Source organism: Porites lutea, chromosome 10 (assembly GCF_958299795.1).
Source record: "Porites lutea chromosome 10, jaPorLute2.1, whole genome shotgun sequence".
NCBI classification, from domain to species: domain Eukaryota; kingdom Metazoa; phylum Cnidaria; class Anthozoa; order Scleractinia; family Poritidae; genus Porites; species Porites lutea.
In genome coordinates, this window is record NC_133210.1 from 18,899,234 (window position 1) to 18,915,142 (window position 15,909).

At 39.7% G+C, this 15,909-nt stretch overlaps 1 protein-coding gene across 1 annotated transcript in view; it reads left to right on the plus strand.

Moving 5' to 3' along the window:
- LOC140950288 (fibroblast growth factor receptor 1-like) overlaps nucleotides 1-15,909 on the plus strand; it is a 53,953-nt gene that overhangs the window by 6,292 nt on the left and 31,752 nt on the right. The window contains exons 4-5 of the mRNA XM_073399508.1: nucleotides 10,797-11,002; nucleotides 14,526-14,645. Coding sequence (XP_073255609.1) covers nucleotides 10,797-11,002; nucleotides 14,526-14,645 — 326 coding nt within the window. The remainder of the gene's footprint in view (nucleotides 1-10,796; nucleotides 11,003-14,525; nucleotides 14,646-15,909) is intronic.

The following is a 15,909-nucleotide window of genomic DNA, read 5'->3' on the forward strand; positions in this document are numbered from 1 at the left end:
GAAAAGTTTTATTCCCCAGCAGAGAACAGAGAAAAGCGTGGAATTCTTTCTTCATTGAGGCTTTCTGTTTAGCATAAGCGGAGGATAAAGCGATGCCCTGTAAAACTGATTGAGACGACTATCTGTGGAGCAAATATCGGGGCGTGAAGCTGAAAAAGGCTGGGCGGCGCAAACGACAGGCCTTTGAAACCCGCACACCTGGCAAAACCGGAAATCCTGATCATTTGGATATTGACACTCAGGGCAACAGGCAGCGGGAACAAAGTTGCGCGCAACCGGAGGTAGACCCTATAGGCAAAACAACCGAGACGAATGAGAAAAACAACAGCTTTATTTATGAATACAGTTTGATACGAGGTGGTCATGATTGAACGGCTGGTCAATCATCCATAAATTCAAAAATCTATTGTCATTGGAAAGTCTAGGCTTAGAAGGTTCGACTGTAAGCGGCATGACAAGATGAGGAGGACCTACCTCGCTCACTTTGCCCCAAATAGAAATGACTCCAGTAGCAAGACGCTGTAAAATCGTGTCACAAATAAACTCGGCCAAAGGCACACAAGAAATATGATTGCGAATATCGCTTGCGAGGGGAGGAAGAGTCAAAGTGCCCGCCCTTGAAGTTGCCTTTAAAATTCCTGAAAAAGCGTTGCACTTGTACTCTATTCTCTAGCCAAGCGAGAACAGTTTGCGAAAGTGGGTAAGTGATGGAACCGGCTGGGTCGATCCTTGCTAGGAGATGCTGATGCAGCTGACCGGCAAGAATATGAGCGGGGTCTGGAAAGGTAAGCATTGAAACGTCCGCTGCTAAATCGCCGCGAATAACACTGTTGATCCAAATTGTAAACAAGTGAGTATTATAAGGTTGAGGGGAGTGAGGACGAGGCTCTAGGGCCTTGCCATCGTGATGAACCCAGGAAATGCTGTTATGTTTGACAGACAACGGATCAAACTTATCCGTACGCTCCCACGATCTGGAACAGCGTAAAGGTCGGTACAGACTAGGCGACAAGCTGCAGCAACATGTGCGTCGCAGCGACAAATCTCTTCGTGTGTACTAGGGATATTTTGTGAAAATCCTTTTCTCTGCAACAGAATTTTGGCGTGCGACTTGTTGCAGCGACAAAATTCTGTTGCAGAGACAAAGATTTTCACAAAATTTCCCCAGTAGACACGAAGCGATTTGTCGCTGCGATGTGTCGCCGTAACATGTTGCTGCAACTTGTCGCCGAACCTGTACACACCAAGTGATCTGTCACGGCGACTTGTTGCTGCAACTTGTCGCCTAGTGTGTACCGACCTTAAGAGAGTCTAATACGCTTGGGCGGAGGCTGGAAATTAAAAATTAAAGGGGAAGAAGAGATAAGTTCAGGGTTGAACGCAAGAAAGGATGTATGACACCCCTAAGGTTGACTAACAAAGTGAGCTGAAAGGCTCGCAACTATGAAAATGAAAGTACTATAAAACAAATAGCCTAAAATAAGAAGAAATACTGAAGGAAACCTGCGTTCAGCCCTCAGCAAACGGGTAAACAACGGACTGGAGTAATAAGAGTCGAAACATTCAAGTAACAAAATATACTTTAAACTTTAATTCAAAGCTTGGCCATTAAAAATAACGAGAACAGACTGCTACACAAGCAAAGACAGGATACAAAGAAACAAATGTCAGCGTCCGCCTTTGAATAACAATGAAAGGGGAAAAACGCCATGTATTTCGGGCCACTAGGAGGTGACATAAGTGGACGAGGACGAGACTGCGGGTAACTGCGACCACCAAACCTCTTATAGCACCTTGTAGCAATATGACCAGGAGCGCCGTAAGCGTAAAAGAAAACTCTTGGCCGTCTAGTATGAACGACGAAAAGGCTGGGCTGTGACCCCACTGAAGCTGGAGGCTGAAGTTTTAAATGACTTGTCACCTTTGGTGACCGCCTCAAGTACTTTGGCGTACTCCTTGTCAGCCAACAGGGCAACAATATACGCTTTGAATTGTTTCTTCGGAACTGGAAGCTTCTCCCAAAGGGTGCACGCAATGGCGTTGTAAGTCGGGGCTTTCTCATCCCCAGCCAACTTTGTTGCCGTGGCAAGCTGCTCTGCCATAGCGAGCGCGAAGTATTTGTCAAAGTGTTGTTCCCTCGGGAAGCCATACTGAGCTATCTTTGCGAGGCGAGCCGGTATTGCAGTTGCAATATAGCGTCCTCCAAACTTCTAACACTAGCCAACAGCTGGGCAAGGGGACCATTCTGGGAATACGAAAAGAACGATATGAACGAACCATTCAAAGGCTTCCAACCCTTGAGTGGTAACAAGAAAAAAAACTGAAGAAAAAAGGACAAACGTAAGGCGCAGAGGATAAGCGAGATAACCTTATCCAAGGGATAGCAGCCTGAGCGTCAGTAATCCGACTAGGGCAGAAGACACCCTTTCAGGGCCACCATTGGAGAAGGAAGAAACGAAAAATAGGCGCGGGAAACTTCGGTAGGCATATTACCAAAACTAAATAACAACGAGTAAGTAAAGCGTGCAAATCAAAGGGGCCAGGAACAAAAACTGGAGTTCGCGAGGCAAGGCACGCATAACAAAACACTTCACTAAATAGTACAGGGGACAAAATAAGGGTGCGTACACATTTAACCAGAGCCGAGGGAATTTAGAAATACTGCACAAACAGTTGTTTGAGAGGCAAAGCACGCGTAACAAAATTTGCCGAATAAAATAAAACAAGCCTGCCAACAAATTACAGGAAGTAAGGGAAAAGCACTGCACAAACCCGAAGTTTGTGAGGGAAAGTACGCATAACAAAAATCTACTGAATAAAACAAAACACAGGCGTGCAAAAAGTCTACAGGAAGCGAGGGAAAAGCACTGCACAAACCCGAGGTTTGTAAGGCAAAACACAGGTGACAAAATTTACCGAATAAAACAAAACAGAAGCGCGCCAAAAGTTCTACGGGAACCGAGGGAAAGCACTACACAAACAGATGTTTGAGAGGTAAAGCACGCATAACAAAATTCACTAAATGATGAAACAAAACACAAGCGTGCAAAAATTTAACAGGAAGCGTGGGAAAAGCACTACTCAAACCCAACAGCAAGTGGTAACGTTGCGAGTATGCGCGAGCCGCTGGACAGAGGTTTGTGGTGGTATTGGATCGCAGCGAATGCAGCAAAGAAAAATGGCGCCTCTTTTAAAAATTACCATCGTCTTAGTCATCTGTTCTATCTTTGTGGAGTGCAGATAAGACAAAGTCTTCTTTGTAATATGCGAGATTAGTCTCAAGGCTAATAAGTAGCAGATCATTCACAATTTTGCGCGGTTTGTTGGTCCATGAGTGATTATTGTTTCGTGTTTTGGCTTGCGCGCGGACACGTCGATGGGGTTCTGTGTAACAGCTGCAAAACTCCTCTATTAAACACTGGATAACTGGGAAAAAATCTCTTCATGTAAGTTGTGACCGAGTACAAAACGTCCGACGCTTACGATTTGAATAAAACGCTGTGAAAAAAAATTTTAAATGCTAGTCTGTTTATATAGTCATAACTGCAGTTCTTGCGACAATCCCCTTGCAATAATACGATTTCACGTCAGTTACGGTTCAGGAACGCCCTGTTTTTCAGAGATGTGCAAACTTAGTGCAGTGATTACTTTTCAGAGATACCCCATCCTAACCACCAGTGGCCAAAGCAGGTGCAGTGCCCTAATTCTGCGACTGATAAAATTTCAAAGATATCCCACCCAGGGCTATAAAATTGTATGTTTCCTTTTTTGACTAGATGATATAAAACTGAAGACCCAAACTCAAGAAATGACATCCATTAAATCTATGTGATGCCTTACCTTATTCAGGGGTGTAGGCAGAATTTTGTAATATGGAGGCTCTTGACTCCAAGATGCCCCTTATACTTCTAAAATAAAGAATTAGATGAGCCAAAACAGGAGTGTGGTACAAGATGTTTCATATTACAGATGTGTTTTATTGAGGTAACCCTAACCATGAAAAATCCTTCCCTTTACTCCCCACACTTCTACATACTAGAAAATTGCAAAATATAATATGCCCACAACAGTGAAAATACTTAAAATAGTAAAGATCATAGTCATATCTAAAACTGCATTTTCTCTCTGAGACATTGAAGTGAATTTTCTGCTTCTGATACTTCCATGCTTGCACTCATTTTTGCTTTTCATAAATTTTGTTGTTGTTATTTTCTACTGCACATGTGTTAATTATTTAAGATATAACTAATAAGGCCTAGCTCCCTTGACTAGTCCATATCTGGGCTAAGATTAAAAAATTGAAAATGGGAGAAAATTAGCTCTAACTTTTCCTTTTCATTCAATTTCAACATAAGGAGAACTTAAGGATCTTAAAGCCTGATACATATAAAGTCTGAGTTTATGGTAGCTTCAAGTGTTGCCTGCGTGCAGACGTCTCCTATTTCCTTTGTTGCACGCGGAAAAGGGACGTCTGCGTAACGCCGTCGCTAATCGTGTTCCAGCGTCCCGCTGGGTTCCCAAGATCTTGGGAACATGCTGTGATAGGCTGACACACAGTGCGCATTGTTTGACATAACGCTGATTGGTTGTTATCGAATCTGGTCTGATAATGTATGCGGTGATTTATGTAATCGGGGTTTCCAGCCAAAACAAATCAAAACATGTGCCATTGTGGGCAGACCGTTTGAAGAAATCTTGTGCGAGGCCACGGAAAATTTAACGTGTACAAGGAAATTATTTCTTTACAATTTACTGTGCATGAAACATCACACTGACTACTCAGTATGCATGTAACAAACCTGCTTCATGACCTCTAAATGTAAGACTTAGTGCGGCAAAAACGAGATTTACTCAGTCAAAGTTGAGAATGCTACATGCACTGTGTGGTGCTAGTAACCTTCGCGCAAGAGAGAAAAGAAGAAAAACCTCTGTTCAAGCAGACTCTCAAGGTCACGTTTCGCATTATCACGGGCTTATGATTTTGTGTTTGGCCTGTCAACTCTTATTTCTAACCGGATATTATTACACAATTTATGCGAAATAGAATACCCTGCCAGCGGGATGCTGGAACACGATTAGCGACGGCGTTACGCAGACGTCCCTTTTCCGCGTGCAACAAAGGAAATAGGAGACGTCTGCACGCAGGCAACTTCAAGTGAGCCAATGTATGACTCATTAAAATTAAAGCTTGTCTGTGTGTGTTCTGGGGCACCAAGGCTGTTTGGTGCAGTTCAGGATGGAGTGACAGACCCTTCACATTCTGCAGACAGCATAGGGTAAAATAAAAAACGGATAGTCGCCATTTTGTACCAGCTCTGCTATGGTTTGAGTGAAAAGTGCGACTGGTTTAAATATGACGATGCAGTCGTCCTCAATGACTATCACCTGAATCAACAAGGTTTAGTGCTGAGCATCTCATAGGGAGCTCCTGCAACAGGAAAAAGGCAAATGAAATTTTTCATAACTTGTCATCTTGCGACACCAGGAGCATTGAGCTTGTTTCAGGGGCAATTTTACATAAATTGCAACTTGTGCAGCCTATGATATATGACTATATACACTACTACAGTGTATACACAGCCAAACCGACATTGGCAAGCCAAGTGCTCCTAAATTCATGTGCACAAACACTGAATATATGAGACCCAGAGTATCAAAAGATCTATTTCTAGCGTAGAGTGAAAAGTTACCCCTATGGCATTTAGTTGTTGCCCACAACTAGCAATACCCCGTTTAGATATTTCAGGATTTCTAAAGTGTCATGGATACGAATTTATATTCAAGAAGGAAAGAAATCTTTTGGATGGAAAAGGAATAATAACATTTATGATTTTTGTAAGCGTACAAATACATTGTATGTGATGAAGGTAATTCTTATGTGGATGCCAATGTAAGGAATCAAATACAAGGATTTCATGTCCAGTGTTGTCTGTACTTCAAACAGGAATGGTAGTCCAGCAAGTGCAAAGGTGAACAAGGGCAAGAATTGTTTTGCGCTTGAACTTGTGCTAGTTTCAAAGTGGGAGTAATATTGTAATGGACATATGAAAATGCATTAAATCACACTTATTAAATCACTTTTATAGTAGGACAGGGAAAAGAATGCACACATGTGTATTTTCATATTTTATATTGATTTCAGTTATGTTTCAAGACATTATGTAAACATTTTAAGCATAACATTACAATTCTTTTAGGCGCCAATTTTGTATGTATAAACAAATCATCATTGAATAATTATCAGAGTAAAATCATCTTCCAAATGGTGAGGGTTCTTGTCAGTGAATCTGAGAGCTTACAGTGCATGATTATTAAAACGCAAATTCATCAGTGTTCCCCCGCTTGGATGCAAAATCAAACATTCAAGAATGAAAGAGTGTTCCGAAACAATGCTCTTACAAATAAGTTTTGTTGGGATATACTTTTACATGTTAACGAAAAATCTAAAAACAAGGTTGAAAAGGACAAGAAAAATTTGTCCATCTTTAACGAAGTTTTAGCAAATAATATTTCACGATCCACCGCCTCGATCTCTTAACCTCTGAGAATAAGTAATCGCCATAGAGCACCAATGTAAACCAGAAAAGCAAATTTTCGAAAATGGAAGGAAACATCCGACTATGGCCTTACTTGTAAGAGTAGGAAATTTGCTTGTTGATTTCATGCCGCTAAATAGTATCAAAATACTCGAACTTCCCCCCTTTGAATTAACCATTAAAAGTGAAAATACGGAGTGACCGAAAGAGAAGTTTAATCTGTTTAGTCGCTTGTGTGGGATATATAACTGGATCTCGCTGTACGGTCAGGGTCAAATACTACAAAAATACGGGGTTCACATAAATTACGTTGAATTCAGGCTGCTATAATTTTAACACATAACATTCGATGATGCTGCCCCATATTTCACAAAGTAAATCAAGGGGTATATCTTACCTAAATGATAGGCAGCTCTGCAGGTCATGCACGATAAGGAATTAAATCCGTGACCGCTTGAATGTCAGCAAATCAATATATCACAGCAAACGACCTCGTGAACGCTTTCTCTGCTTCATCAGAGGAGCCAAATGGATGAAAATTTACCAGCTAAATGGTCGTTCTCCCGTACATGACACCTTAACATGGCTTAGCCAAAGTATCCAATCTATAAGACACGTCTGCTGTTGATTGGGTATGCAAAAAACTCTCCCTTGAAAGTGCTTCAGAACAGCTTTCGGCCAGTACGATTTCCCGTCAACAAGTTCTTCCCAGCAAGCTTGACGCATGTGCAAACGTTACCACTTGCTATTGTCAAACCCGTTGTTTGTGAGGCGGATCACGCATATTAAACAAAATCTACTGAATAAAACAAAACGCAGGCGTGCAACAAGTTTATACGAAGCGAGAGGAAAGCGCTTCTCAAACCCAATGTTTGTAAGGCAAAGCACGCGTAACAAAATCTTCTAAATAACACAAAATATAGGCGTGTAAAAAGTTTAAAGGAAGCGAGGGAAAAGCACTACACAAACCCAATGTTTGTGAGGGAAAGCACCTAAAACAAAATTTAGCCCGAGTGAGATTTCTTCCCACGAATTATGACGGAGCACTGTCTAAAAATATCACAGTAAGAAATAAGCGTTGACAGGCCAAACACGACTCATGAGCTCGTGATAATGTGAAACGTGACCTTGAGAGTCTGCTTGAACAGTGGTTCTCTTTCTTTTTTTTCTCGCGCGAAGGTAACTAGCACTACACGGTGCAAGACGTGTAGCATTCTAAACTTTGACTGAGTAAATCTTGTTTTTGCCGCACTAAGTCTTATATTTAGAGGTCATGAAGCAGGTTTGTTACATGCATACTAAGTGATCATTTCCTGTGGTTTATGCTTCTGTACTAGGTGTCCCTGACAGGATTTGATTTCAGATGCAGTTGTTAAGTGTTTTATCCTTTGACCTCTGTTTATTACGGCTGAATAAAGATTTTATTTTTTTTGGTTTTCTCCGAAATGACCATATCTGAATAAATACATGCAGGCATGCAACTTTCTTTGTCCGTGAATGTGATTATTTCCTGCCATGTCAGCATGACTCTGGGCCCAGCTCCATAGTATAGTGTTGTTTGCAGGATTTTGAATTTCCAAGGATAGTGCGATCTTCAGATTTGAGTTGTACACTGTAGCTTAAAAACTAAAGCTACACCAAGTTTGGAGAAATATGCCGAGCGTCAGTCAAGATAATTCTCTTAGGGCTCACACAGTCCATTTAGTTTTTCTTAACATAAGTGAGTCTTTGAACTAGAGCGCGATGTCTTGTTGTTCCATCGTAGGTATTTACTTAAGTTTTTGCTTAACAGTCGTCTGTGCGACTGCTATGAATTCTTAAGCAAGACTGCAGTTTCGGAACTATAGCGTTCCTCGTCAGTTGCTACTATGGTAAAGTCTTAGGTACAGAGAGCGAAGCAGACTGTTTAAATACTGGTGGCTAGGATCGAAAATACTAACGTGCCATTGGCTGCAAAAGTAACCAATAGCGTAGGTGTATCCTTGATCCGCGTTATGTTGTGTTTCCTTCAAGGTCAAAAATGCTTTTTTGGGCTGAACCGGTATGATAGTATCTGACTAGGTTGCAGCAGAAACTCATAAGGGGTTGAAACGTGTAACTCGTGTTCAATGCTCGTGAATATTCATTTTGACCATATTTGGAAACCTTAGTGACGGATATCCATTTTCAACAAAATGGCTGCTGCGCGATCACCATGCAGATGTTTTAAGACAAGAGTTCTGCATTTCAAGGTTAAAAATACACCGTTAAATGACAAAAAATGGAAAGAGAAAGTTCAAAAGAATGCTCAGCTTTCTTTTTGTGGAGAAAGGGAAGCTTTTCATCAAGAAATCGTACTTCGAGGGATTCAACCTTGTTTTCTTCACGGTGGAGCCCATGGTCTGTTTTGAAATGCAACCAAGTCAGCGGAGTTTTTGCTGAATTTTCAGGTACATTTTGCACTCTATGGCCAAGACAGTTACGTTTTTGAAAGGGAATTTATGTATTTTTAAATGTTTCATAGACGTTTTATGAATTTTTCTCTTCGGCGCTAAAGAAAAATTACAAAATGTGCCCTGATTTGAGGTGGATTTTGTGTTGAATTTTGCCATGTGCTTACCGATTTCAATTGTGTGAACGGATCCACGATCCAGATAGTGTTTTCCGAATTACTTTAAAGGATTAACTTTTTGGACTTTGAATAAAAATTTTCAAGAAACGGCTTCTCTGTCTATTGTTTTGAGTTTGTTCATTCATAAAATTAGCTCAAAACACGATCGTGACTACAACATCTAAGTTTAATTTAAGCTTTAAAATGCTGCTCACATTCATTACAAGCATCACTTTTTGCGAAGATGTCAGGTTCAGATTTTGGACACTTTTCGATAAGCAGCTAATGAATTTTATTCGAAAATATTTTTCACTGTTTATTCTAGACTCTTAACATAAGAATTTTAAAAGCCTATTTGCAGTATAAGTTTACTGTGCAGAGGGTCAACGAGGCATCGTTTTTTGAAGTGACAACTTCAAGAAGTTGCGAGGCCATCAATAGGTTTCACAATGTTATGTTTGGCCCGGGTGGTAAGGCAATAATATCCTGCTCAGTGTTTCGCTAATATTCCTGGTTTCAACCTTTGAAAGCTTTCTCGGCTTTCGGGAGTTATTCCCCCGTTTGTCTGCCATTTTTTTAAGCGGGCGCGGGAACCTGAAGGAAAATTACGTCACGTTGTTTACGAAGTTTGATTGGTCAGTTATCTCTTCTCGTTCCAAATATGGTACTTTTGAAATTGAATAATCACGAGCATAGGACAAAGCAAACATATGAGAGTTACACGTTTCAACCCCTTATGGGTTTCTGGTTGCAGTGATACCAGGTCACTGACAAGTCGTAGTGCGTGTAAGTGTCTTTCTCCGGAGATTCGAGATATTTTCTCGTAACTTTCTCCGCAAAATCAGTAGCCCGAGTGAGATTTCTTCCCACGAGTTATGACGGAGCACTGTCTAAAAATATCACAGTAAATAACCGGCCAGGCGTGTGGAGGCGTAAGACAAGAAGTTTGAAAACACAGTAAAGAAAAAATGAAGCGAGGAAATACTAACGATAGCATATAAAGACAGAACGGGGCGAGCAACGTGGTGGGGAAGCAAGCCAGAAAAGTCTGAACAACAATAACAAAACCAACAAGAAAGAAAAATTATATAGCTGTAAGGGAGAAGGATTAGGCTCGACTGGAGTATTTGGACCAGCCACCGGCGGTTGGGCAGGCTGAAGCAACGCTTGAGCTTGTTGAACTGCAGCTTGTGCAGGGACTTGTTCGTCGGCCATGATAGGTGAGCAAAGCGAATGAATACAAGGGACTGGTGCGAATAGTAACAGCATAAATCCAGTGTTCTTGGCCAAGATTATTTACATGTAGAACCTCTGGACTAAGGCTGGATGTACCTTTTTCTCTGGGTACCTGCTTAGCGGCCTGTTTTATTGTGCGGTTTTTCTTTTCTTTCACATGGTGAGTAAAGAGGTCTTGTCCACATTGATGATCGAACTCGGTAACTTTTTCTTCAGATGTATGTGACTCATTACCATTTAGTGCCATCAAGGCATATCTTCACAATGAAGGAACTTACCGAGATGGTGAAAAATTCACCGTGGGCAAAGGATTTAGTCAAAAGAGTGACATGCTACACACTTGCTGATCTCTTTGCTACTGGACCAACGGCTGGAAGGAAGCCCAAACTCAGACGATTTCGTGAAACTCTAATAACCTTGTTTTCTTCTTATAGATGTGGAAGTGTGATTGTCGATCTCACCCTGAGTTTTAGTGCCATTGTCACTGAGAAGCGGATAATAAATATACTTAAAGACGCCGCTAAGGATGGGAAGCTTGGAAATTTCAATGTAGACGTTTCATCCATCAAAGGAACACGACCAGAAATTCTAGTTACAACCCACCCAGGCGTTGGTAAAACTACACCAAAGCCACCTGATGGTACGATGTTAAGCAAAAAGTGTTTACTTTTGACAAAATTTAACCTTGAGTTATGTATCAGAATGGGCAACATGTTCAACTAAACACTGTTCTTGTTACCTTTTCAGTTACATCTAAGGTGGTGACTATATGGAATAAGCTCATGTTTAATTTCTACATTGTATGAGTAACCAATTCCTAGAACTGTCTGGAAATATCAAATATTCATGAACTGGGTTAACTGCACCACCCTGTTTGTTTTGATTTTTCCTTTCTTTTTTGATCAACATAGCCTCCTCTTTATATTCTTTGTCAAGTTTCAAGTTCAAGTTTATTTATTATATATATATATAAAAAACTATTACAATCAAATCTGACAGACCTGCAGGTAGCTGAAACTAATCGAGGCAGGTCAGTCTCACAAGTTTTAAAATATTACAGATGTCAAGAAAAAGAGATTAACAAAGTAACAGTTTTTTTCCGAAAAAAAGGAGAAAAATGTATAATATGGTTCCACATTAAACCAAAAAAAAGAAAACTAATTAAAGGACAAAAAAAAAGAAACAATTATGATGATAGGTACTAGTTATATATAGAGAGAAGAGTTGTAAGTTAAGTCTGGCCATAATTTTCTCGTTATCAATATAGTTGTCTTCGGTTTTCAGTATATTTAATAAAGCTCATTTCAGTTTTTAAGTTTTTTTTCCGGAAGGTCCTCCTTGATATGTTTTTTTTTAAAGCTATTTGGCGTCTCATTCCATACATGTACGTATGTGCGCGACAACGCAAGAGAACGCATTCTTTTGTACATCAAGTCTAGATTTTTTTATGAAGAAATTTTGTGAAGTTGATGAGCGTGTAGAATAGTGATGTGAATTTGATGTCCTTGAAAACAAGTTCAAAATATTTATCGGTGCATTTCTTTCGTCTATGTCGTGCGTTAAGTTTAAGACAAATTCATAATACAAGAAATTTTATGGCAATACTTTAGCATTCACGAATAAAGGAATAGTATGATCTTGTCTGTTTGCAGAATGTATTAAGCGTAGTGCACGTGTTTTTGAAGGAAAAGTATTTTGTCGAGATACGTTTTACAGGCGTTTCCCCAAGGGATAAGACCATAGGTTAAGTAAGGTGTTATCAGTGCATTGTAAATGTTCACAAGAACAGAAGAAGGTATAAAGTGTCTTAATGTAGACAGCATACGAATCGTTTTACTTATCTTGCTGGCAACTGTGACATTCTCATTTATTTAGACTCTTAGGTATTTTATGCAATCTTTTCGTTCAAGATTTACACTTTTATTTATGGTTTTCACAGTGACGTCGTCAAATTGTAAGGTCAAAACAGCGAGGTTTCTTCTTGGCAGCGGTGTTTGAATTCCGTGAGTCATCGTATTCGTCGCCAAGAAACTGCAAGCCGTTTTCAATTTCCCGGCAACGAAGGACCGCCATCTTGTCCCGTCTTGTCCGTTGACTCTTCCTTCTCCAGGAGCTCTTTAAGGGCTTTAAAATCTTTGGTTAGGGCCTCCAGTTTACTCTTCAGGCCATCGATTTCCTTTTTCAAAGACTGAATGGTAAATTTCGTCATTATAGATGTTATTTACGCGATAGTTGTAGTAAGTTTTCGCTGCTTTGTATTTCTACGTTTTAACAACTATGTTAAATTTTTCATACAAAGTCTGAAATGAAACTGTTTAATCACTGCACGATTTCCTCGAATTATGCGGCTTTTAAGCTAAACGAAATGTAATCCAAGATAGCGGATGGTTCAGGTCCTTGTTTAATCATGAATGACGCACTGATTTTGCTATAAGTTAACAGTGTGTAAGCCAACTTCATGATTTTATCAGACTAAATTTTATACTAAATTTTATAGTATTCTTCACTGCACTGGTACCTTTTGGGGGCAAATGGATGAAGTTTGGGTTCTGTCAATAAATTCTATCAACAATTTGACGTCATAGTGACGTAAACTTATGCCATTGAGTTGATCAAAGATTCAAAGGGGACAGATAGCATTTTTCTTGTGGCTCAAAACTAAAAAAAAAATGAAAAATTACAAAAGGTATCCGGTATCGTGTGAACTATATGAACTATAACTATAACTAGCCTTAATGAAGATGAGACCATGGCAGTTGCCCGATCTTCATGTATGGATCTCCATAGCTCATTTGGTAGAGTAATACAGCGCTAACGCAGAGATCAATCCGTAAAAAGGAGGGACCCTAATTTGCTAATTAAATTTCTATACATCTGGAATGGTCACATCTTCATTTAGACGTGGCGTTAAAACAACACAAGGCAAAAAAGTCTTCTGATTGTCTCTCTACTTGCAGTTGTGGAAGTCTAACTGTCAAACTGGCCCTTGAATTTACATTGATTGTATCAGAAGCTTTGGTAGTTCATACGCTTCGAACAGCTGCCACAGTTAACAATTTTGGAGAACTCGCTGTTAAACACTTATTCATTAAGGGAATTCTTGTTACTGAAAGTACAGTCATGCCACCTACTGAAAAAACTACAGCAATATCTTCTGTGCATCATGGTATGACTTAACTCGATATGTATTGTTCCTCCAACGGTTTTCAGCTATCAGGTACCGATCGATGGTTTTTTTAAGATGAAACAACTACAGGCTTTTTGTGGGGTTTTATAATATTTTTTTCTAGCTTGGTCCTCTAATAAGATTTAATAGTTTGGGATAGACAACGAAGGGTACAAAAAAGAAAAAAAAATGGACGGGCAGGATTAACAAAAAAATGATATGATTTATATCTTTATTAAATATTTGTACCCGTAGACACTGTTTTATTGATTCATTTTAATTATCGGTAAATTAACGAGAGCTAGTTAACGGAACAAGTGTGAACTATAAGAAAGCCTGATAATTAACTGGTACACTATAGGTACAAGAAAAAGGTGTTAATTTTATAATCATGAATGCCTTTGTCTTTCTTTATTTGAAGATGGAATAAGGAATTGAAGTGAAACTAAATGTACATGATTGTGTTATTTGCCGGCTGAGAGGTCCATACTCAATTCCGAGAGCACAGGTTTTTTAGGACTGACCGAGGCCGAAAAATAGTGTATTTAAATCTTTTTCTTACGCATAAGACTTTCAGGAAAATTTTGCTTCAGCCTTAAACTTGTGTGTGTGTGTTGATGTAGAGCGCCATCGCCAAAACTAAATTTCACAACGTTTTTACGTGAAGTTAACATCACGTGTAATTATTCTCACAAATCAAAGTTTCCTCATAAAAAGAAAGGTGTGTATCTTGATAGACAAATCAATTAATCTGTTTTTGTGTCGAACAAGTATAAAAGAATCAGCAAATTCGATAAAAGTTAGTATGTTATTATATGATCTATCAATGCTCTTCGTCTTTTACATTAAAGTTGCATCTCAAACATACACAGTAATCACCAGTAATCATGGAACCTGTTGGAGCTTAATTGAAATTGTTTTTCGTTACAACCATTGCAATAGGTCGCAGCGCTAAACTATTCCAATAAAATGGCAATGCCTCCTTGTCTAATTCCAGACGATAAACTGCCAATCATTCTTGCTGTCGTCATACCTATTGTTGTGCTTGCTGCCTTTGCTGGAGTCTTTGCTGGGTGGATGTGGAGGAGAAATAAGGACAAGAAGATGGCGAACAAGGGTGATTATATAAAGTTATACAACTAAAGAAATTTGTTCGAGCCCTCTGTGCTCAATTAGCCTGTTCACAGACCCTTTATTATCTTTTCAAAGTCCTATGAGCGCGGGTGATAAAATATAAACCGCAGGGATTTATTGACCGCCAGCGCAAGGGGGTAGTGGTGGGAGAAGAAGAAAAAAAGGGTCTGTAGACATCTTTGGGAGCAACTGAAACTTGCTTTTCCCAGGAAAAGCAAATAACCATTGGTTGAACGGCGATTATCCTGTCATCATCATGTCAACGACTCATCACGCTCGCATCATGCGAGTAGAAGCGTTTGTCATTGCCTGGACGCGTTAACCGCGACACTTACTATTGTAATTTGCATAAAAAATAACTTCGATTGAAAGCGCCGCCGACTTGTTAACTTGCGATGGAGTCATACTACAAGCTTGTGTTGACCACGTTGACCATAATTGTCTTTTGTATCGTAGTGTAAATTCTGACCACTGTTTGGCACACTTTTTAAGCATATGCGTGTTCAAAGAAAAGCAGCGCCAGGCTGTTTTGAATTTACTGGAGCAAAAGGGTGTTGTGGCGGTTCTTCCCATGGTTTTTGCGAAAAGTTGATTTTAGCATTTGTTCGGGGCAGTGAAACTCAAACGAAGAGAAAAGAACGTGGAATTGTAGTTGCATCACCATTACGAAGTATTATGAATGATCAAGTTGAAGCAATGAGAAAATCTGGCATTTCAGTCATTGTATTACCTTGCCGCGGAACCATGAGGTGATGCGGACATTCTTTTTTTTAAAAAACCTAAAGGTATTAGGACTGTTTATACCAGAGAAAATAAGCCGCGGCTTACTATAGCCGAGGCTTACATAAGACGCCAAAGGAACCATTTATACGAGAAAAATTTACTGAATTATGCAAACTAACACAGCGTATAAAAACTGCAATTGGCTAGCTAGTAAAACATGATCGACTCAAGCTACGAGTGTTTCAATTTAAATAAATCTCTCTTCACCTCTTAAACTTGGGCGTGCCGCCTGGAAGCCAAGAGGGAGAGGAGAGAGAAACAAAACTAACACAGCGTAAGGAAACTGCAATTGGCTAGCTAGCTAAAACATGACGATTCATTCTACGAGTTTTTTACCTTAAAAAATCTCTCTTCACCTCTTAAACTTGGGCGTGCCGCCTGTAAGCCAAGAGAGAGAGGAGAGAATAACCAAACTAACACAGCGTATGTATGAAAACTGCAATTGGCTAGATAGTAAAACATGA